The following is a 22085-nucleotide window of genomic DNA, read 5'->3' as shown; positions in this document are numbered from 1 at the left end:
CTGTCTGGATGACACATTTATACCGGCTCATTTGCACCCGCAGAGTGGTTTCTGAAACTCCCCTCAGCCAGCTGTGTGAAGGAAGGGTGTGCACATCCTTCCCTTCAGACCTGCTTTAATGCTTAAACCCCTTTACACAGCGTGAAAAATACCTGGAGCTAAAAACATGGGAGAAAAGTATTGATCTATAGTTACAAACCTCCTTCCATTTAGTATTACAGCAAATTGAAAGTATTCCAATTTACCCATTTATTATTATTTCTTCACACATTCTAAAGGTTGCTTAAATGTCCAAATGTATTCTGGGCCACTGTAAATATCAGGCTTGTATGCATAAAAAATAATTTAGAATGCCTTTTAAATGTACGTTAAATTCATATTAGCACAAAGAATGCAGAATTGCAATTTATATGTACAGTAAATAGAATTCAGATGAATTTGAATTAAATTAAAATATTTTCAAATTCATACTATGAATTCATATTTATAGAGCATTTGAATGTTGGCTTGTTTGAAACCTTGGACATTGAGGCAGAACCTGATTTTACCAAGTGAGACATGTTCCTGGGACAACATCTTTGTTGTCCCTGGAACAACATTGCTTACAATCACTCTTAGGTGCTTGTACATCAGTGTCATTCATCTATCATTTCCTCTGATTTTAAGGATCACTCATGGTTAAGGTTATGTTTAGGTGTAGGGATATGGTCAAGACTACATTTCTTGAGTAAAATGTTGTTCCAGGGTCAACAAAATATGTTGACCTAGGAACACATCTAACTCAGCAACATCAGGACGTGTGACACTGAGAGAGAAACATTACCATTCAAATTTTTGTTGTCAATAAGTTCTTGAATGCAGTCTTCAGTGTCACATGATTCTTCAGAAATCATTCTAATATGATGATTTGGTGCTCAAGAAACATTTCCTATTATCACAGTTTTTTATTACAACAGCTGAGCAGCTTTTGAGTCTCTTTGATGAATCAAAAGTTCAAAAAGAACAGCATTTATTTTAAATAGATTTTTTATAACAACGTAAAAGTCTTCATGTCACTTCTTTTTTTTTTTTTTTGCAACTTTATTTATGATTTTCAACAAAACATTGACATAAGTTCAGCATTTCTTACAAAAGTTGTGTTAACTCCACCCCCCACCCCCATCCAGGTGGCATCCCCACAAAAAAGAAAACAAGTATACAAAAAAAAAAAGAAAAAAAAAATCCTAACAGTCAGAATGCGGGCATTGAGGAGACTAGGGACGGCAGTCAGAGAAAAGAGCAAGAAACTAAATTACCAGAGTCTTCATGTCACTTCTGATCATAAAATAATTACTGACTCAAACAAAAACAGTGTCTTTTGCCTGGTATGGGACACATTAATCACCATTGTGTCTTTCTCAGGGTGAGATTGTGTCATGCGCAGAGACCCATTTGTACCTGTGGACCATGAAGGGGCAGCTACTGGCCTCTTTAAACACTTCCTGTTGGCCTGAAGGAAACATTCTGTGCTGCTGTTTCACACAGAAGTATGAGTGGGACCCCCGCAACGTGATCATCACCGGCTGCGCCGACGGCATCGTCCGGGTACGGCCAGATCTTCAGAACGGGCCTCTGACTAAAAGATGATGAGGCGTAGCGTTCACATAGAGAACTTTATAATGAGAGAGTTTAAATGAGAAGTCTTCTCCAAAGACTACACCTTTGTGTTCGAGCAATAAATCTTTCCTGTAGTGTTTCCTGCTTAATAGTCAGGTAATATAGCTGCAAAATATTAAAATATGGTAACTGGGATATTGAAATGGGGCTCACAGGCTTGGCTGAGAAGTCCCACAGAAGCATTAATAGTTACATGTGCTCACTTTAGATGAGGTAAGAGCAGTTATTAAATCAAAGTGCTTCTTAAATTAGGCATCAATTGGAGCCTGGACCTGCGACATCAATGGCCGGCAGATTTGATTTATGAATATAGCTTCAATTGCATTCGATTTTTTTTCTTCTCTTTTTTTCATTAACCGTGTGGTTCTTTTGCAGATATGGAAGACTGAATATACTAGAGTACAATTACCTGGACATGAGGAGTGCTCTGTGTCTCAAGGGCATGTTTTGTCATCGGCTCCTGAGGAAGCAGGTAACACTAATACACTTCACCTTAAGTGCAGAATTGAACAAGAGCGTGAATATGTGCTTTTTTTCTCGCCTCCGGTCATAGGACCGTTATAACCCACAAGCTTCCTTAATGGCCAGCATGAAATAACAGGAACTCGCTCCTGGAATATTGGAAAACAATGTGCTTTGTGACGTCAGGAGAATCGTTATTTTCTAATATACAAGTAATGTTTGAAATTAAATAGCCAGACCAAATACTAGACATCCTTCAAAAATGCTGTGTAAATCGGATTACGTCTGTTCTTAAGTGTGATGGTGCAGCCGCCCAGCCTGAGGTTCGTTTTTGAGCGATCCGAACAAAAGTTCATAATGATCTACTGTTTTGTGCGACGCATTAGGGCTAGCTGCGAGGAATTATGGGGCAAAGTTATTAAACATACAGCCTGTAAACACTGATGAGCAATTTTGCTGATGTAGGCATGCAATTTAGAAAGCAATAATAACCAAATCCAATTTGGTACACATTGGTTACAGCACAGCGTCAGCGCGTGTAAGTATCAACACGTTTAAATTAAATTGGGGGAACTCGTTGTAACAGTGAAGGCTTTATATTAGATGTATTTCTCTCAATTTAGCAACGTGCTGACCATAAATAATCTCTGTCTCATATCTCACTCTTGCTTTTGCTTTTCTTAGACAGCAGCTCATGGAAGTGGGAAAGACACCTGGTGCTCTGTCGAGAGTTAAACCGCAATCAGACCGACTCTCGTCGACACTGCAAAAACAACCCTGCGATTACGGCTCTGGGCATATCAAGGTATTGAAGAAAGCGTGGTCTGAAAGCTGGTTTCAAATGGATCCTCTAATGTTTTAAATGATTCAGTACATGATTAAAGGGTAGTTCACCTGAATTGTAAAATTAAGTCATCATTTACTCATTGTTTGTTCTAATGTACACTCTTCATTTTTGGTTGACAAAAGGAGATAAAAAAAAAATTTCATGCTCACGTTTGTCTATATAATTGCAGTGATCAGCATCAAACTTGAAAATTAAAAAACAATGTATACATTCCAAATGTTCTGGATGTATTCTATACAATAAATTGAAATTTAATTTATTATTTCATGAAAATTAATGACCTTTGCTGTTGGTCTTCTGTACATGACTGCATTCATGAGACTCTATTAGCATCGCAGTTCATTCCAACAAAAAGCATGCCTTTATTTTTTTATTACTAATTTATTTATACAATTTTAAAAAAGAAGAAAAAGGGCCTACGGCTTAAGAAAAACAACATGGTGAATATTCATTTTTGGTGAACTTTCTCTTAAAGCTCCAAATGATTAGCAGTGTCTTTTATTTATTTTTTTATTTTAATTTGTGATTTCAGAACACATGGCACACTGCTGGTCGGTGATGCCTGGGGCAGGGTGTACAGCTGGACCTGAGAGAGCTAGGATCAATCAATCATCCGTCAGTCTGTGTTAAAGTCGGCAGTAACTGCAGCTGAATGCAGCCACATGCCAGTGGAGAGTCCAGCTTAAGTGCTGCCTACGTATGCACTTTGCTCTCACCACTTCCAGCAGGACTGCTGACTTCAGGAGACCCACTCTGGGTCTGGTGAATTACAGGGATGACGCATTCTTTCTTGGACTGGGTGAGGCTTGCTGGCCAGGGCCGGAAACACAACACTGCTTATTTAAGAAATTAAAAATGATGCCATTTAAAAAAAAACAAAGTAGGCCCATTTGGTGGATCAGTTTTATTGTATAGTAGCTCTCTTTCTCTCACTGGACTCTCAGAAATCCAAAGTAATGTTTATTTTATAAACCCCGGTATGCTGGAGTTTCAAAGCCATTCGCTTGTGTGCCATTTCATAGTTTTGTTTTTAAACTACACCAGTGGACATACTGAATGGTGTATTTTATAAAGCAGCAGGGTTCTGCTTACTAGTTGTTTTTTATGCAGGAAGATTTTTTTATACAGTTTATACTGTATATCAAGATTTTATTACTTAACTTTAACCAGCTGTAATTAAATCAAAGTAAAATTGCTTACTCGTTGTGCAGTCCTGCTATCATTGTGTGGAACATCAGGGAAAATGCTACTGTTAAAGGGCTGAATCAACCTCCTCAGCCAATTAGAGTCAGAGTTTCCATTGGCAATGTGCCCCAGATTCCCATCTTAGAGGGTGTGGATCTGTAAAACTGCATTTACATGCATTCCATGATCTGAAGTATTCTGAAATAAATGGCACTAAATTATGGCACACATGAAACAACAGTGATGTGCTGTTTTGACTGTGTAATTAATTATTATTGCTAACACTCAGATTTACCTATACATTTGCGGTTTTCAATATTTTAAATGTATGTGAAAGAAGTGTCTTTTGCTCATGCTAAACTATAATAAGTGTTTTCTGTTTTAATGTGTTTTAGGATGATTTGGTTCTCATATCAATGTTGATATATTAATATTTTTTTCAAGATTCTTTGATTAATAGAAATTTTAAAAGAACAGAATTTATTTCACGAATTTTTGTAACAACGTAAAAGTCTTTACTGTCACGTTTGATCAAATTAATTCCTTTCTGAACAGTATTAAACTATTGATTTCTTGGTCTATGAACTTACATCAAAAAAATTAGTACAATGTACTATTGTGTTCATATTGTATTGCAAAACACTTTTGCTGCTATTGAGGTGGGATACGACTAGGAACAGGTTTAAGGGTGGGTTAAGGTGATGGGTCAACAGTGTTACAGTTATAGATGTAATTACAAAAATTAATTACAGATGTAATCGCATGCAGGAATTTTTACAAATATAAGTACAATGTGAAACACTTGAACATTAAGGTTTCAAAACCCCTTTATTTTGGTCTGGATGTCAAATCTGAGCGGCTTTATTATATACAATTTGAATGTGGATCATTTTGTCTTTGCAGTGTGGTAAAGGACTGGAAAGAGCAGTTCTTTGTTGCTTGGTTGAGAAAACGTGTTTATACTGTACATCCAGTTTTTATCCCTCAAATCACAGGCTTCAATCCACATCATACCAAACCTCATTCCAACATTAGCAAACTATGCTTTGTTGTGGCAAATGCAACTATTGTTCATTTTATAATCAGCTTCACAATGCAGAATGTATCTGTTTAGCACACCAATGCATATTTAATCTGATTAATTTCACAGACGTTGTAAACACATAAAGTTTAAATGTGTAACATAATCTGCAAGGAATGCTAATCATTCTTATGATATGAATAGCATCATTTAGTCATGACCTTGAATGATGCTTCTGTTTGCATGGAGCCAGATTAATAGCCAGTATTTTCTGTTACCCTTAATGAATCGTGTGTTTATTCTACAGAAATACTAGCAAATATAAGCTTTCTTTGAAATGTCCAATTGCACATGTGGTCCCCTGGCAGCATCCAGCAGTTGATGTAATGTTTTTGGTTGTTGTCAGGGCTACTGCGGTAGTTAAATCCATAGAACCAACACAGATGTCCATTAGGTTTAAGAATGTAGTTCACTTCATGCAGAGCAACCCATGCATCTGCAACAGAATTGCAATTTGTACCCTGAACCTTTTTAAACAATTTTATGCTACTTAAATATGTATCGTTGTCAAATTTGTTTTACATTTGTTTTGTTTTTTTCATGTACAGTGTTGTATTAAATTTCTTAAACGCTTGGCTACATATTCAGGCTTCCTGGATTTACTTGTTGAACAGTCTCACCAGCAAAACAAACTTCTGGTCCTTCTCTGTTCATCTGCCCAGATGTGTTGTATAACTTTGCTGTGTATTAAGGGGCTATTTGGCACATGGGTGGGACTGAGTCTGGTTCTCTCAAGCAGGCAGACAGCAGGGAAAGAGATGTGATTACTGGGAGCTCCCACCAGGCCACGCTCCACTTGCCTCTCTAGGGAAGAGGGCTAATTGTTGCTCCCCTCCAACCTTTGGAGACTGTCTTCTCCTAATAGCCGTCATTAAGCAGCATGAATAATCCAGCAATGGGGGTCGGGCCATAAAGAAAACGGGGATGGGAATCTGAGATCAGCCGTTCCATAACATTATATCTCCGTTGTGTTTTGGGAGAGCAGTGTTTGTTCTCAAAATGTGGAAAATAAAGATTTATTAAAGGGGTCATATGATGTGATTTCAATTTTTCCTTTCTCTTTGGAGTGTTACAAGCTCTTGGTGCATAAAGAAGATCTGTAAAGTTGCAAAGAGTAAAGTCTCAAATCAAAAGAGATATTCTTTATCAAAGTTAAGACTGCCACGCTCCACATGGCTCATTCAAACACGCCCCACATGTCTACGTCACTATGTGAAAATATTTGCGTAATGCTGCCCAAATGTTCAAGCAAAGGTGAAACCGCATAGTGTTGAAGCAGTCATTTCAGGGAGATGCTGTGTGTGTATATTGGCGAAAGCAAAAGCACTTTATTTGGCCTTCTGAAAGTACATGCATTTAGGTTACTTACAACAGAACAGCAACACATTTTATGGACGACCGTTTCGTGAACTTAGGAGAGGAGGTCATTCTGCCTTTGCTATGATATGGTGCTTCTGAATCAGCTACTGTAATTAAGTTTTGTTATTAGTTTAAGTATTTGCTATTGAATATTCAAATGCAGAGTTGTGTGTGTGTGTGAATGAGTGAGAGAGGGTCACACAGCTGTCTTGATCTCTGACGCTTGAGTTTCATCACTGTGTCTGTCACATGACTCTTTTACCCTTTTGAGCTTGAACTGATGGTAAAACTAAGGACATTATTAACTGTTTTTAAATTTATTTTGAAAGATGAAGCTCGCAATTATGGAAAGACAATTCCGATGAGTGCTTGCGACGATCGGTCAATCACAATGCATTGGGTCAGTTGGCCAATCGGAGCAGATTGCGATTGTTGGAAGGAGGGACTTTGTAGAAAATTACGCGGGGCAAAGAGGACCTACAATAATGCACAGTATTTGAAAATACTGAATACTGTTTTTTGAACATTAAAGCATGTCAACATATAATTTACACCTAATACACAAAATAATGATCTTTAAAAAAAAGCATCATATGTCCCCTTTAAAAGTCCACTGTATTCACTCACTGCAGTAAGAATTTATGTAATGGAATTGTTCGTTAAAATAGTAATAATAATAATAATAATAATAATAATAAATAACTGTTTGTTCCATGCATAAATTTGTTCAAAATGTAGGCTATTGCCATGTAGTGGTTTATTTTATACGGTGACTTTAAATATGAGAGTTTGAATTTAATTTTGTAACTTAATTATTATTATTATTATTTTTAATAAAATGTATCTAGGAAAAATAGTTAATGTTTACTGCAATCGGTTACTGAATCGCAAGATGAGTCCGCACTCCGCACGCACTGGGCCAGGCGACAGAGAGAGACAGACGTTATTTATTTATTTTTAAGAAAAAAAGTATAGGCCTACAACATTATAAAAATGTGAAGTCTACACAAAAATAAGAGACATGAAAATAGCGCCAGGTTTTAATAAAGCTTTGCCACGTCCAACACCGCTGGAAGGCGCGAATCGGGTATCGACGTCACTAAGAACTTAATGGAGGAAAAGAGTGGTTAAACAAACAAACAAACAAACAATCAAGCAGTTCTTCATCTTTGGAGTTTAAAATAAAAGCACAAGGAACGGCATGAGCGTGAGTAAACAACCATATACATATTTGCTTAGCCGTTTCTTTTAAAGTTGCAAGCTCAGCGCATAAAACGGTTGTCGTGTAAAAATAATATCTCCCTTAGGTCGCTATAAACTGCGAAGAAAGGAGCGGTGTAAAAATTCTTCAGATTTTCTCATTTTGGAGTTTCTCTGCGAAAATAACTGCAAGTTTGGAACAGCATGAGCGTGAGTAAGTAATCACAGACTTTTTTCCCCCTCTTTTTGTGTGCTGAAGCCTCTTTATATTTGGACAAGGGTGTTGTTCAAAACAACAAAATTGAGACCAGAATGTGCTCTGCGTTAATATACGAATCTCTGTGTAGTTTGTGGATTTCTGTCCCCTGAGTACAGCTGCCATTCTCGCTTTGTTCTGGGTTTTTGTGGTTGCAATATCTGCACATACTGTAGCTCCATACAAAAGAGCACAGAGGCCTCTCTGAGAAAATCCGGGGCAGAAAGGCGCTCCACTGCTGCAGCATACAGTATATAAACACTCCTGCAGAACAAAAACAAAGCGGGACAGCAGAAGGTCATGGTAAGTTTAGACGAGACGAGATGAGACAGGCAGGCTTTGATGAAGAGTATAGCTGTGTTTATGCTCGACGCTAATGTTTCAGAGTGATCCAGGGCTGAGGACGCAGGAGAAACTGTATCCTTCTCTCTCTCTCTCTCCCTCTGAGCTCCTTCCTGGGCCCCTCTGCCATCCTCACGCTGCATCTGCTCATTAATATGCGCTGTGACCACATTGAAGGGGAGAGTCGCTCTCTTTAACCTTTGTGCATGCGGCTAATTGTGCTAAGTAGAGGCGCTTAATAGACTGGAAAATAATCACCATATATCTCACGAAGAGAAGCAAATGACCTTCTCAAAAGACAATAGCCATCTCAATTTTAATACATCGGTGGTTTTATGACATTAAATGTCAAACCATTTGGTCTCCTCTGAATAATTAAATCAAATAAATTATAGCACCTAGGCAGAACCATCTTGTAGCCTAACCCAATTATAATGCACTGTAAAGCTAATTATTAAGCATGATTACAATTAGTATGATTTTAATAAATGTAACCATTAAAGGGTTCATCACAGTCACTGTGTGTGGGAGAAATGGAGAGAGAGAGAGAGAAAGGGAGATTAAACTCAAGAACGGACGATAAGAGAGGACAAGACGAACTGAGATGTCATAATGTGTGCATTGTATCAATGGTGTTATGCTTATAATAGCTGTGCTCTTGTACTCATCTTGTCTAAACCTAATTGTGTAGATAACAGGTTTTAGCTGTTCAAGATATTATATGTTCAATTATATTTGCCTATTTGTAGCTAACCAATAGCATGTTTAAAATGTTTAATCATCTTATGAATTAGAAAATATTACAGATTTTATTGTTGTACTGTATTATAGTGTTTGAAGAAACAGACTATGCAATAATGCTTTATCTCTTAATCATAATATAAATGTTCATGTTTCTAATATTTACTTTAAATAAATTAAATTATTATAAACTGTTCCAAGATACATCATAGTACACAAACTGCATTATATGCATAAATATAAGTGTATTATGTATTTTGCTTAAAAATAACATACCCCATATACAGGTAACTAACATAACACACTGTAGCTAATATGTGTATTTTCAGTTTAGTAAAGTAAACTACAGCAACCAAGTTAACTGATCTTAGGTCTTATTCTAGTAATATCATCAGAGGGTTAAAAGTTCTTTAATATGCTTAAATAAACAACACAATGACGACCTGTTTAAACAGACATAAATGAGACAAGAAATCAGTGGGCTTTTTTGCTCATGCTGTGTCATCCTCTGCTTTTAGAGGATTAATCTTTATTTTATACAACATAGCAAAAACATACAATTGTTCCATACTTTACAAAATTGCATAATAAAATTATGCATGTTTGGAGTTAAATTCATAATGCAATCCTTACTTTTTGAAAGAAAATGCTGTTGTTGTATGACAGATTTTATACTAATACTAGTACACATGAAATAACAACATCAGGGTGTAGGTAAAAATATTTTAATCTCATAAATAATTTTGGTATGAAACTCTATACTGTACATATTTACACTTGCTTCTCGACAAAGAGTATTTGGGCGTATACAGTCCCCGTGCATTGTGTTGTAGGCTCAATTTGTGCACATCCAGTCAAGTCTGTTTTCAGCTCAGGCTTCGGTTTCACCAGCTCCAGTTCTGCGTATGTCAGACTGTCCTCTACAACCCTTGGCTTGAGGATGAGAAGAGAACAGGGCGTTTCAGATATATGAAGACTACAGTATGTGGTCAGAGGAGTTTCTCTGGGGAATATGGGGTCAGAACAACATGAAATTATAGGTATAATTTTAGGATTGTTCATAGACGGTTCTAACTAGGAGTCTCAAGTATGTTGGAACAACCACTTCATCTGATAAACATATATTTCAGATGGTCAAAGGAAGTACTAAAATGGAATGCAAACAAAGCAAATGGACAGAGCAGTAGGATAGACGTATAAATGTTCTCCGATCCCATGCTAATCACACTTATGTAAAGAAGTCTGTGTTTTGCTAATAAAGAATATATCAAGCTTATCGTTGACCAACCAGATTATAACCGGATTTCACAATACAATGCTGGACCGTAAAACATTTTCTGTTTTTTTTTTTTTTTTGCTACTTTTCTGCATTTCAGTGATGATTTCCCTGGAAACTAATCTAATATGAATCAAGCATGTTAAATAAATAATCACGCTTTGGAAAGCAATAATAGTAAATAAAATTATAACACCCATAAATGGAAGTTGGTATAGCAATAACTGTGGCGAACATAAAGCTCAATGAGAAAGCCACATTATTTCCCTCTTGCATGTTTCTAGTCTTTGAAAATTCAATTGTGAGTCTAAAGAAAGTGTGTCATTAGATGCAAATATTATCAAATTGTGAATAAAAAGATTACACATACAAAACAGATTACTGTATAAGACAAGTAATTTATCAAGATATATATTTAGGACAATTATGATACCCTATTAGCATCACTTAATTTTTTTAAAATGCTTTATTATGAAAGAAAATAATGCTATTATGTAAAATGAGTTCAATAAGTGTTAACCTTCCTACCATTTTTGTAGGTTGTGCCCTTAAAAGTTTGGTCCTACGTGGCTTTCTTGGTACAGGTGCTAGAAAAAAATATGACAAAATGTGTAATACTTTTAAGAGTTTAACATTTGGTAACATCAAATAATTTAAAGCATTTATTAACTTTGGTTAATGATCATTTTTACATGTACTAATTTCACTGTAAATAACAATTAATTCATGTATTTTAAATGAACAAGAATTAATAATGAACAATAGTACATTAATAAATTAACATTAACCTATATAATGAAATGCAATAAATTCTCTTTCATGTTTCAAAATACCTATTTTTTTAACTAACTTAACTGAATTGCACCTTCTTATACAGTGTTACCTAATATTTTGACCAGTCATTTTTTATTTATTGTTATGTAAGGCTTTCAGTCTGTTACGTACCTTTAGCTGGGATCTGTGGTGGTGGTAGCTGTTCAGTGATGTTTCTGAGCTGCGGTTTGTGTCGTCTCTCTTTTCTGTGCATTGCAGGAGAGGAGCTGGACACACTGGTAACTGTCTCTCCTGAACTGGATATATAAAACAGAACAAAGTTATTCTTCGAATCAATCTAAGAATCAATCATTCAGTCAATCACTTAAAACAGTAAAGCAGTGGTAAATCATGTTGCATAGCTTTACCTGTTTTCAGGACACTTCACAAGATAATAACTGGCTAGATAGAGATAGAATTGAACAGGCATAAGAACATAAATAAATAATGTGTGTCATAATAAGAAAAACGATCATACAATAAGAATAAAATAATTTTTGATGTATTTTGAAGTGCATTTTGCTCTGATGACAGTATTTTTAAAAGTATCATGTAAATGACATGACTTTAAGTTAAAAAGCTCATCACCTCGTAGTCTTCGTTTGTGCTGCAGGTGCTGACATGTGATAGTCATGGCAAAGACAAGCATACAGACCAGACCGATAGAGCAGATGAGCACAGCACACAGATACAAATCTGAGAAAGATCACAGCATAGCAATGTGGTGTAAATATAAATTCAAAGCCCTGACCTTGCAAGCAACAATGATGCATTACTTTCATTTACACACAATAATGTATTTTTTTTATTTTGTATATAAAATGTAGTAGACTTTTTAATAATGTAGTGGAAATTGGAGTTGGAGTGGAGTTATAAAGTTTCATAAACCAAAGAAGGATCCTTATTCCAATATAAGCTTGGTCAGAGCTGACCACAAAAATAAACCAAACACTGCAAGCACACTTGGTTTACACTTGGTTGAATTTGGTTTGGTCTTTCTCCACCAGTAGGGGGGAGATGTAACACACTAGCCAAAGCTGTGATCCTATCCACTTTATCAGTGATAGAGACCAAACTCCAGACTGCAATAAACAACATGCTCTTATTTTATTAAAAATAATGAGATAACAGCATACCTTTAAACATGCGCCATATGACATCAGCCTTTCCTGTGCTCGGTATATGATGTACTGAAAACATTAAGAAAGACAAGTGAAGCGTGTAAAGTAAAAATAGTTAAAAGTAAAAAGTAATAATTTTATTAAAAAAAGAAACGAACATTTTATGAGAACTTAAATCAGACTGTGCTTTTATTAACCAATGGGATTAGGTGCTTTTTTTTTTTCTTCTTTTCTTTTCTTCTTTTTTTTTTTTTTTTACCAAACTGGTTTTCAGTTGTGGATTTTGTTGTGCTTCACATTTGTATTGTAATTTAACAATCTAAGTTTAGGGGAAAACACAATAATGAAATGTATTAACATTGTTGCATATTTGGCTCAAGGCTCAGCCCAGTCATTCTCCCCAACATCTTGTTTTCCTTGCAGATTTTTTTTCAGGGTTGTGCTTTATTAGCTTCAGTATAACCAGGCAAGGACATTTAGTTTAAAAGGAATTTGTTTTAGAGTCCTCTAAAAAATATTTTACCTTTGACCCTGAGAAATGTGGCTTTAAAACTTAAACAGCTATTCACAATCACAAAATCACATAAAGCTTATAAACAGCTATTAATACATACAGCATCCATTACATCAATGTTTAAAAAACTTAGTCTACTGTTAATTACTGTTAATACTTGTTTACCTAGGAAACAAAACTCTGATTTCTGAGAATATATGGAAAATCATATTTTCTCTCATTCTTTATTTAATTGTTTTTCTTTAAATTTTTACTGCATAGCATTTTTTTTAAACATGTCAGGTCAGAGAAAATAGCTTACAGATGTTGAGGGCACTGCTGGACAGAATTACTTTCAAAGCTAATTGTAGGATATTTAGGTAAAATGTCAAATTAGCTGAATAAAATTTACATCCTTGTATGATGAAACACAATAAAGGTTCTCACTCCCTTAAAACTTTAATTTGTGTGCCACTAGCATTACAAATATATATATATATTTAATGAAGTTTCCGGAACACTCCCTTCATTGGCTATAGCCAAACAAAAACATAGTTACATATTCAGTTATGAGAAAGTATTTTAATGTAATTTCACATTGTTAATTACTAGAGCAGTGAAAAGCACAAGGCATGAGCTTTAAACAAACCCTTCAAAAAAACCTACAGAAGCCCTGATCATCAGCATATTAAAATACTTTTTAGCACCATTCTCTATGTGTTCTGGGCCCTAACAGATCCTGTTGTGCGTCTCCGCTCACATGAACTACATTAGCACCGACTCTGCTTGAAATGAAGACCAGAACAGCTGTGACTCCATCCGTAGCAGCTATACAGTTACACATCTGATCTGCATTTTCTTTCAAGTCAAAGCCATTCTATTAAACCCCTGCTAAGCTGAAGGGTTCAGCACATTTTCAGATCTGCAGACACATTGTGCAGTTTGTGCAATAACACTCGAGAATAATGTGCACAGATTCAAAGTCAAAAGGGTGGGGAAGAGCGTACAGTATGTTTAAGTGCCGCTTTTGTTTTGGGAAAGCATTAAGTCATTTTCTGGCCGACCCTGTGGCTGTAAGTGGTTAACCTAACTCTGTGGTCCTGCTTTGGTCTATTTTATTCATGGTATTTCAGCTGGTTGACATTGTTTTGTTGTATCTTTCACAAGACAAATTCCCCGGTTTAAGTCAACCTACGACCTTCATTTCCTTTCTTATTGCCTCTTGTTTGTTTACTCTCTCACTTGGTTTTATCTTTTATTTTTGTGTCTCCGATTTGGTTAAGTGTGGTATCAGTGGTTGTCTAACCCCTGCAAAAATATCCTGTTGCTTTTATTCAAAAACACAACTTTATATATGTGAAATATAGGTTGATGTTTTTTCTTCAAGTAAATAATCAGCTACATATGCACTTTATGGAAGTTTTTTTTATTGCATTTATTTCTCTAAACAAAATCTGCTTGAATATATTCATATTTATATATAATATATATAATATATTTTTTTTAGCTTCTAAAATGTCAGTTTAACAAAACAAAAACAAAAAAGATGCAATGGTTTGTCATGGCCAGTGATGTAGCATAACTATATATAAATTCATTTTTTGAACTTTATAAATTATAAAGAGTTACTTTAAAGAAATAGCTCATCCAGAAATGAAAATTGGGTCATCATCCACTCACCACCATGTTGTTCCAAACCCATATGAGTGTCTTTCTTCAGTGGAACATAAAAGAAGAAAAATGACTTGTGCACTGTATTCCAAGCCTTCTGAAGCCTGTAATAGCTTTGTGTGAAGAACAGATTGAAATGTAATTTATTATTCACTGAAAATCTTTACATCTGCCCTAGTTCTCATTGGCATGTTTTTGAGAGAACAAAACCATTTCACAAAATTTGACTTATTCATGGACTTATTCAGTTCTCAAGTTCAACTCTCGAAGGTAAAGATTTTTCAATGAATAACTAACATTTTAGTCTATTAATCACACAAAGTGATTTTTAAATGATTGAAAGCTTAAGTATATTCTTCAGAATATAATTTGAATTCTACAGAAGCTAGAAAGTATTTAATTGCAGAAATTAAGTAAATGATGACAAAATCTTTATTTTTGAGTAAACTGTCACTGCAAGTGCATGCAACAAACACTTATTTGTTCTCTTTATTGTTGCTAGCATCAAGCAAATGCCATTTATCACGGAAATGATTAATCCAATGGACACTGAGGCTTTGGGGACCTCTTGGTGTCCGAACACCATAGGAAAACTCATAATACAGCCAGAGTAAATGTTTTCAATTGCATTTTTGCCAAGTCTCCTCTCTCATTCCCCACAGCATGTCCAGTTTGCTCTCGTTAACAGCCTCATGGTCTGTTTGTGTTGGCCCAGAACACATTTATAGTGGAAATGATGTATATACGTGGAAGGTGGAACGCTGAGACTTACAAACACACTGAAGCTAGCATGTAAGACAAGGCTACAACTTGAGAAATGGGAACATATACGCCTCATTTTCACGTTGATTATTTGAAATTTTATGGACCATTCGAAAACTATTTAGATTTGGGCTTTGAACTGTTGACATAATGTCACTATGTGAACCTGATAGTCGTTCTTTTGTGATGTTCTGAAAAAGCAGACCATCCCATCTGTAAAAGAAGTTTACAAATAGCTAACAAAGACCTTTGTCACCAATTGTGGAATTGGAATTGACCCTCTGTTGGGTGAACTAAAGGATTAGTGAACTGGAGGAAACAGCTGTTGTGTGGTTAGCCCTGACCGTGGCAAGACATCACTCTTTCACTACATCCAACCCAACCACAATGTCCGTTGGCGCTAGTGATTAGTTCCTGAATTGAACATTTGTTTTGAACTCCAGATTGGTAACTTGCTTTAAAAGCTTTCACATTGTGAATTTGGTCATTTGTGTTTTGCATATTTCTGCAGTATTCTTTGCCATTTTGTAGTACAAGTAGTGCAAGTATTACTTGCACCTGTGCTTCATTTCAGACTATAGTATCCTTAAGAAGTCATATACTGTACAGTGTATTGTACATCATTCAAGACACTGCTTTAAAAATCCTCAAGTTACCTCGTAATTCCATGCTCCCTGTTCCATTCGACGAGGCCTTCCACTTGTTTCTGTGCTTCCGTATTTCCTGCACTTTACAGGTATAGTTGCCCCTGTCCTCCAGGGACACATTCAGGATCAGCAAACGGTAGATCTGACCATCCATTTCTTCCCACAAGTGGAACTTGCTCTGGGGAAAGTGTTTGCTGTAGTTGCCATAATATTTGCTCTTCTTCATGCCCATCCTGACCACGAGGTGTTCGTCTTCAGGGGTGGGGAAGTAGAGCCAGCGTAGCACCAGGACATGGCTGCTTATCTTTCTCTGAGACACTAAGCAGGACAAAGTGATGTTGTCTCCCTCCATACACATGCTGATTGGCCCAGGTGTGACGGTCACATTTAGAGCTTCACTCAGCTCTGGAAAATACATGGAGTTAAAAGAATAAAAGCATGTTTACACTTTCCTCTGTATTATTGCTACTGATGTAATAACTGTCGTATTATATTAAAACAGTATATCTGATTTTGTGGTATGGACTTCGAAAAAGTCCATTGCTTATCTAAAAAGGTTATTACTTGTCATGATTTAAATATGTTGGCAAAAGATAAATAAAATAGATTTAAATCATAAAAAGAAAACAAAAGAAACTAAGAAATTGCAAATGTATTTTTCCAAAATATATATATAAATAATATTAAATATATATAATTATATACCAAGTTATATTATTTATCCCTGGAGCTTTCCTATTTATTTATTTATTTATTTTTCCCCCTATTTATTTAATTTCGGTCCTCACAGACAATCAATCATACAAAAATAAATAAAGTTGTACATAATAACCGAAAAGGTGTAGGCCTCTGCTTATTAAGCCTACCCTTTGTACATAATTATCAATCAAATGCTTGATGAGTGATTTCTCCTTTCTGGCCCAAATCCATGACCCCTAAAGGGTATAAAATATCTGAATGCATCTGGGCTTAATATGCCGTGCCAAACAGAAACTACAGGTGGAAAATATTTGTCTGCCTTCTTGAACTAGAGGATAGAGCAGGGAACATGACAGCAAGATTGTATCCAGCTGTTTAAAGCCTTTGTCGTGTTTATGTTGTGTCCCAATTATTCGAGTCCCTCAGGGGTCAACCGGTGCTCTGTTTTCAATGCAAAAACCACATCACAAGAAATATTTGGACATAAACAAAAAGTCTTACAATAATAATGCTGATTAAAGCCTGACCTAAAAATGTCTAGTTGCTGAGACTGCTCAGATTAATGCAACATTTTGCAATACGTTTTTGCACTGAAGAAAACTACATCTATTTAATGTAAAATGAGGTCAGTGAACAAAAACAGAAGAGCTTTGTTTACTAAGTAAAAAAAAAAATAAGCATGCAAAATTGTTTTATGCAGATGAACGATGCAGTTACATACAGTTACGAATGTGAAGCGGTTGTCTGAAAAATCTCACTGATCATGTACCCCCTGAAAGCTATTTTGCAAGTTGTTTCGTCATTGCATATTAAAAGGCCAACATAAACAGACAGTCTTACCTCCAATAAAAGCTCTAGTCAGGAGAACTATCGCAACAGCAGAGAGCTTCATTTTGCAGACCCGTAGGCTCCATAAACCCAACTAAACGTCAAGAAAAGAAAGGAGTCCCTGGGATTTTCTCTCCTTTTCTTTCTGTTTCTCCCTCTCAGTGTGTGTGTGTAATCTGAAACAGTGCGTGCTCTGTTCCCAGTTAGAAACACCCCTCTTTCCCAGTCTTTCTTTTTTTCACCCACTCTCCTTTTCTTTTTCTCTTTCTCTATCCTGTAATCACTCTCCACTGCCAGTTAAAAGTACATAGGAAATGTCATTTCCTGAGAAAACCTTTGGAAGCAGCACAAATTTTCAGCTGGACCTACAGCATATGAAAGTATAGGAGAAGTGTCTTTGTAGTGTTTACGGCCTTTATAAAGAGTGGACTGTCACAAAGCTTAAAGGAATTGTTTACCCGAAAATGAAAATTAATGTTGATCCAAACTTTTTTCTAGCGATAAACACAAAGAAGAAATTGTATTATGTAGTGCAGTTTATTTCTTCCATGCAATTACAGTGATTGTGGCTGAGGCTTTTAAACTTTAAAAAAGATACAGTAATCTAGTCTGAAAAACCCACAAACTACATAACTTAAACAAAAAAAAAAAAAAAAAAATATATATATATATATATATATATATATATAATAATATATATTTATATAATATATAAAACTGACCAAACATATAGATACATTTCATTCTTTGTATTCTATGGAAGAAATAATGTCACACATGTTTAGAAAGACATGAGGATGAGTAAATGATGACAATCTTAAAACTTTTGGGTGAACTATCCCTACTTTGACTTAAAAATATGGCGAAGTTGTAATGTATTTTTCTGTCTTCACTGCAGAGTTCTTGTCCACCCATCTCGTGGTTTGAAGCATAATGGTTTATTGGGTAGGGTAATATGCTGAGCTAGTGCTTTCTCCTACTGACAACTCCTGCCAAGAGGAGTTGAATTACACAATGTGCTTATATATAGCAACAGAGTATAGGACTACAGCTTAACACCAGTCCTGCCAGCTAAATACTTTTGTCTTTAACTCTGTATTGTTCAGAAAAAAACAAGGAAACTTACCATAATCAAGGAAAAATGTAAAGCATATTTACACTATGTTGTAATGGAGACAAAGCCTGTTGTGAAATTCACGGCCAGCAATAATAAATAAAAACACGTTAAACTAAATGAGCACATAAGTATGAAAATGGCAGTTATTAGTAAACTTTGATATGATGGAATCACAGTAACTTTCATAAATCAGATGTTTTCCATTTTTCAAAGCATTTTGCAAAGCACAAACCAGAGTCTCAGCAGTCTCAATGACTAGGAATTCTGTATAAACAATTTTCAACAAGGAAAACAGGACTGTATTTTACATCTTTGGCTACATTAAAAATGGAATACTAGCATGCATTTACTCAGTTTACTAAAATATGTATTTTTTATATATAAACATGTTAAATGAAATTAGCATCCAGTTATCATCCTGAAAAGAAGTAGTTACTGTTATATAAATAATTAGTCAAAAAACGTAAAAAATCACAGCTGATTCTTTTACCATATTGAAAATGTAAACCCGATTTAGACACTTTGCATTGTTCAATACTTTTTTTTTTAATGCATGAATAAGCTTACTGTACATACTGTATGCTGCAGAAATAGCAGTATAATGTGATGATATTCCAAAAAGCATTAAACAAAATAGGAAACAGTAGTTCTACCAGAAAGACTCGGGAGATAAAATGATGTACGAAGCATACATTTATTGACAGCTCAGCAAGCACAATTATAAATTTCTTTGGCGGAAGGCCCCGTCCATGGTTCGTAATCCGAGGGTAGCGAATCTGCATTTCCTGCCTGAAGATGAAGGCAGGGGTGCAGCCAACCCCCCTGGAAGGTAAGGACAGGACCATCCTGGTGGTGGTGGGGAGGGTGGAGGTTGTCGTCGCGTCGGCATCTGCGAACTCAAACAGGAGTATAAAGACGTGATTGGATAATGATGAAGGTAATTAGTGACGAAGTGATTGAGTCTTCCTGGCAGAACTTAGGCTAAAGCTTCCATTGACATCACTCCTGGAGTTAAAATTTGTAATTTTTCAAGCTCGTTTATCAGGTTTTTCTTTGCAAAACACCTGTTTTTTATTTTCTAATTAACCAGTTAATCATGCCAGCAAAAAGCAAGAGAATTTCAATTCATTTTGAAATAATTACATACCACATTCATTCCTGCTATCAGGACTCTACACTGACTCCATGTGGTTACAACACAGCTACAACAATGACAGATCCTCTCACATGGAACCAACACGTAGCTATACATATGCAAATATGAGATCCACTTTATGTTTATATACTGTATATGGCTTTTATAGTTAAAGAAGATGTAAAATGGTTCACTTTTTTCACAGGCTGAAAGCTTGTGTTCTGGGTGACATTTTGCAGCAAATGTGTATAAACTGGTGAGTGTGTGCGCCAATAAAAAGGGTAAATGGATATAACTAATTTCATGTTGCCCTTAGATAACGTAAGACACAGTGATTCTTTCACTTATTCAATTACAGTTTAAGACATTGCCCACCCGCAGACCTGACTCCTGCAGCGAAATCATGCATTTCATATCAGAGTAGATTAAAAGGGCTCATGGAGAGAAGCTCTCAGTCAATCAGTAAGTGGCTTGTTAATGTAATACACGAGTCAGCGGGAGAGATGGCACAATAACACACACATCACATCAACAACATCTTAGCTAATACAGGATTCTCATGGTCCGGTCTCTACTATGGACATCTTTGTTTGATCAGTGCCGGATACAGTAAGGTGCTTGACCGACCTCCACAGATGCCTCTTAAAGTTTTTAATGTGAGTCGAGGACCAGGGGAAATCAAAAGGAGATGCTCTCTCATATCTCCGGTATATGTAGCATCTCGAGGGAGCTCTTGTTTAACTCATTTGGGTCACTCGCAAGGCAACAAAGCAACACAAAGACACCCTTCCATTAAATCACTCGCACAGTTTGTTTGTTTATTGGCTCTGCCATTAGGGCAAATTATTCTCAGTTAATTGGTTTTATAATTATACCACTGGATATGCAGAGGACCAGCATTTTGGCACTCTAAAAAAGACCCAGTGTGGAAATGGGACTGTTTAATGACCTAGACTATTTACATATTATAGCCTGTTGCTGTTCCCCAGTATCGGTAAATCGTGATGTAAATTTCTGGGAATAAAAAACTCTGGTATCATGATCTTTGGATGTCAGTGATCCTAGTTTGAAACAAGGCTTATTAGCTGTGAACTACTGAAATTCTGTAGTAGGCCCAGGGGATCAGCATTTAAAATAAGCCCATAAGATTTTAGTAAAAAAGAAAAAAAAAAAGCTATGTTTATAAAGGTATTTATCACTCCGAATTCATCACAATTGAGTTTTTTTTCTTCTAAAAGCATGCAGAGGAAGATCTATTGACATTTTCATTCAAATGACTGTGGGGTTTTAATAAAAAGAGGCAGAGCAGGCCCCTCAGGAGGGAGTCATTTAGCTCAAGCTTTATTCAGATGGGGGCGGTGGCTGATTAAGTCACAGACCAGCTAATATCCTTGATACAATCAATATCCGAGAACATTACAGGCGCCATAAGAAGAGCTATGCGTTATTTTCTCTCAGCTGCATTTTGTAAATGAGCCTGGGAGCAGTGATGTTTTTCTAATACTTGATGGCCTAAGTACTTTCAGTGACTGTGCTTATTGACTGTGTTAATTATTTGTCTTTGATGCACACAGAGTTTATAACTTAACTTAACTTAGAGTTAAAACAACTGTCATTTCAATTAAGATACAACAACTCCATCACAATTAATTTTGTTTGTATTACGTGGACTTCATATGATGACAAAATGATTACACCATTCTCCCCATCTGCCATTGGTTAGATAAATAGATAACCTCACCCCTAATCTCACTTTATTGGTTGAACCAGTGTGTAAAGGCTGTGATAAATGAATCTAAAATATACATTTTAGGATTGATATATGTTTTACATTTATAGTTGTACATTTTTACAATTTCTACATTGTAGATTTTTTATCAAAAATAAATTAAAGCAGGAGACTTCACTACAACTATTCATTTCAATGCAGCTGTGCAACAATAAACTAAGAGTGCATTAAAGGAGCAATGTCATCTGATGTTATATGATGAAGCATTTAAAATATTTGTCCAGCAGAATGGCTGTAATTTCAGTATGATCCCATAAATGTCATGATGGGTGATTCACAGAGGGAATGACCAGTTCTTGGAAGATACCACTACCCTGTTATGGGGTTCAACTATACCTGATCCCGTAAGAACAGACATGCATATGTAATATAAAACTCTTTTTACAAAGAGTGAAGTACCCCACTGAGCCCCCTTAAAACGTATTTACACATGATAGTGATAGTTACTCTAATATGTAAGGTTTTTATACTGAAAAAGCAAACAGAAAATCTATATATAAAAATATAAATAATAATAATAAATACAATAGCATTTTGTCTCATAGTATAATAAGAATTATATGAATATAAATAGATCCCATCTTTAATTGTTTATTTTATTGTAT

General features: G+C 35.7%; 2 protein-coding genes across 2 annotated transcripts in view; one reads left to right on the top strand and one right to left on the bottom strand.

Annotated features, from left to right (window-relative positions):
- LOC113056866 (WD repeat- and FYVE domain-containing protein 4-like) overlaps positions 1 to 3714 on the top strand; it is a 43661-nt gene extending 39947 nt beyond the window's left edge. The window contains 4 exon segments of the mRNA XM_026223769.1: positions 1402 to 1584; positions 2032 to 2128; positions 2803 to 2923; positions 3498 to 3714. Coding sequence (XP_026079554.1) covers positions 1402 to 1584; positions 2032 to 2128; positions 2803 to 2923; positions 3498 to 3564 — 468 coding nt within the window. The 3' untranslated portion in view covers positions 3565 to 3714.
- Positions 3715 to 9614: 5900 nt separating this feature from the next.
- On the bottom strand, positions 9615 to 17670 carry LOC113056864 (V-set and transmembrane domain-containing protein 4). The gene is made up of 8 exons (XM_026223768.1): positions 17452 to 17670; positions 15922 to 16317; positions 12355 to 12408; positions 11807 to 11914; positions 11587 to 11620; positions 11351 to 11475; positions 10934 to 10992; positions 9615 to 10062 (listed from the first exon to the last, which is right to left on the bottom strand). The coding sequence occupies exons 1-8, from the start codon at positions 17501 to 17503 to the stop codon at positions 9901 to 9903; spliced, it is 990 nt and encodes a 329-aa protein (XP_026079553.1). The 5' UTR covers positions 17504 to 17670; the 3' UTR covers positions 9615 to 9900.
- Between the last annotated feature and the right edge of the window lie 4415 nt (positions 17671 to 22085).

This window comes from Carassius auratus, chromosome 38 (assembly GCF_003368295.1).
Source record: "Carassius auratus strain Wakin chromosome 38, ASM336829v1, whole genome shotgun sequence".
Taxonomy (NCBI): domain Eukaryota; kingdom Metazoa; phylum Chordata; class Actinopteri; order Cypriniformes; family Cyprinidae; genus Carassius; species Carassius auratus.
This window is presented reverse-complemented; position numbering and strand designations above follow the sequence as displayed.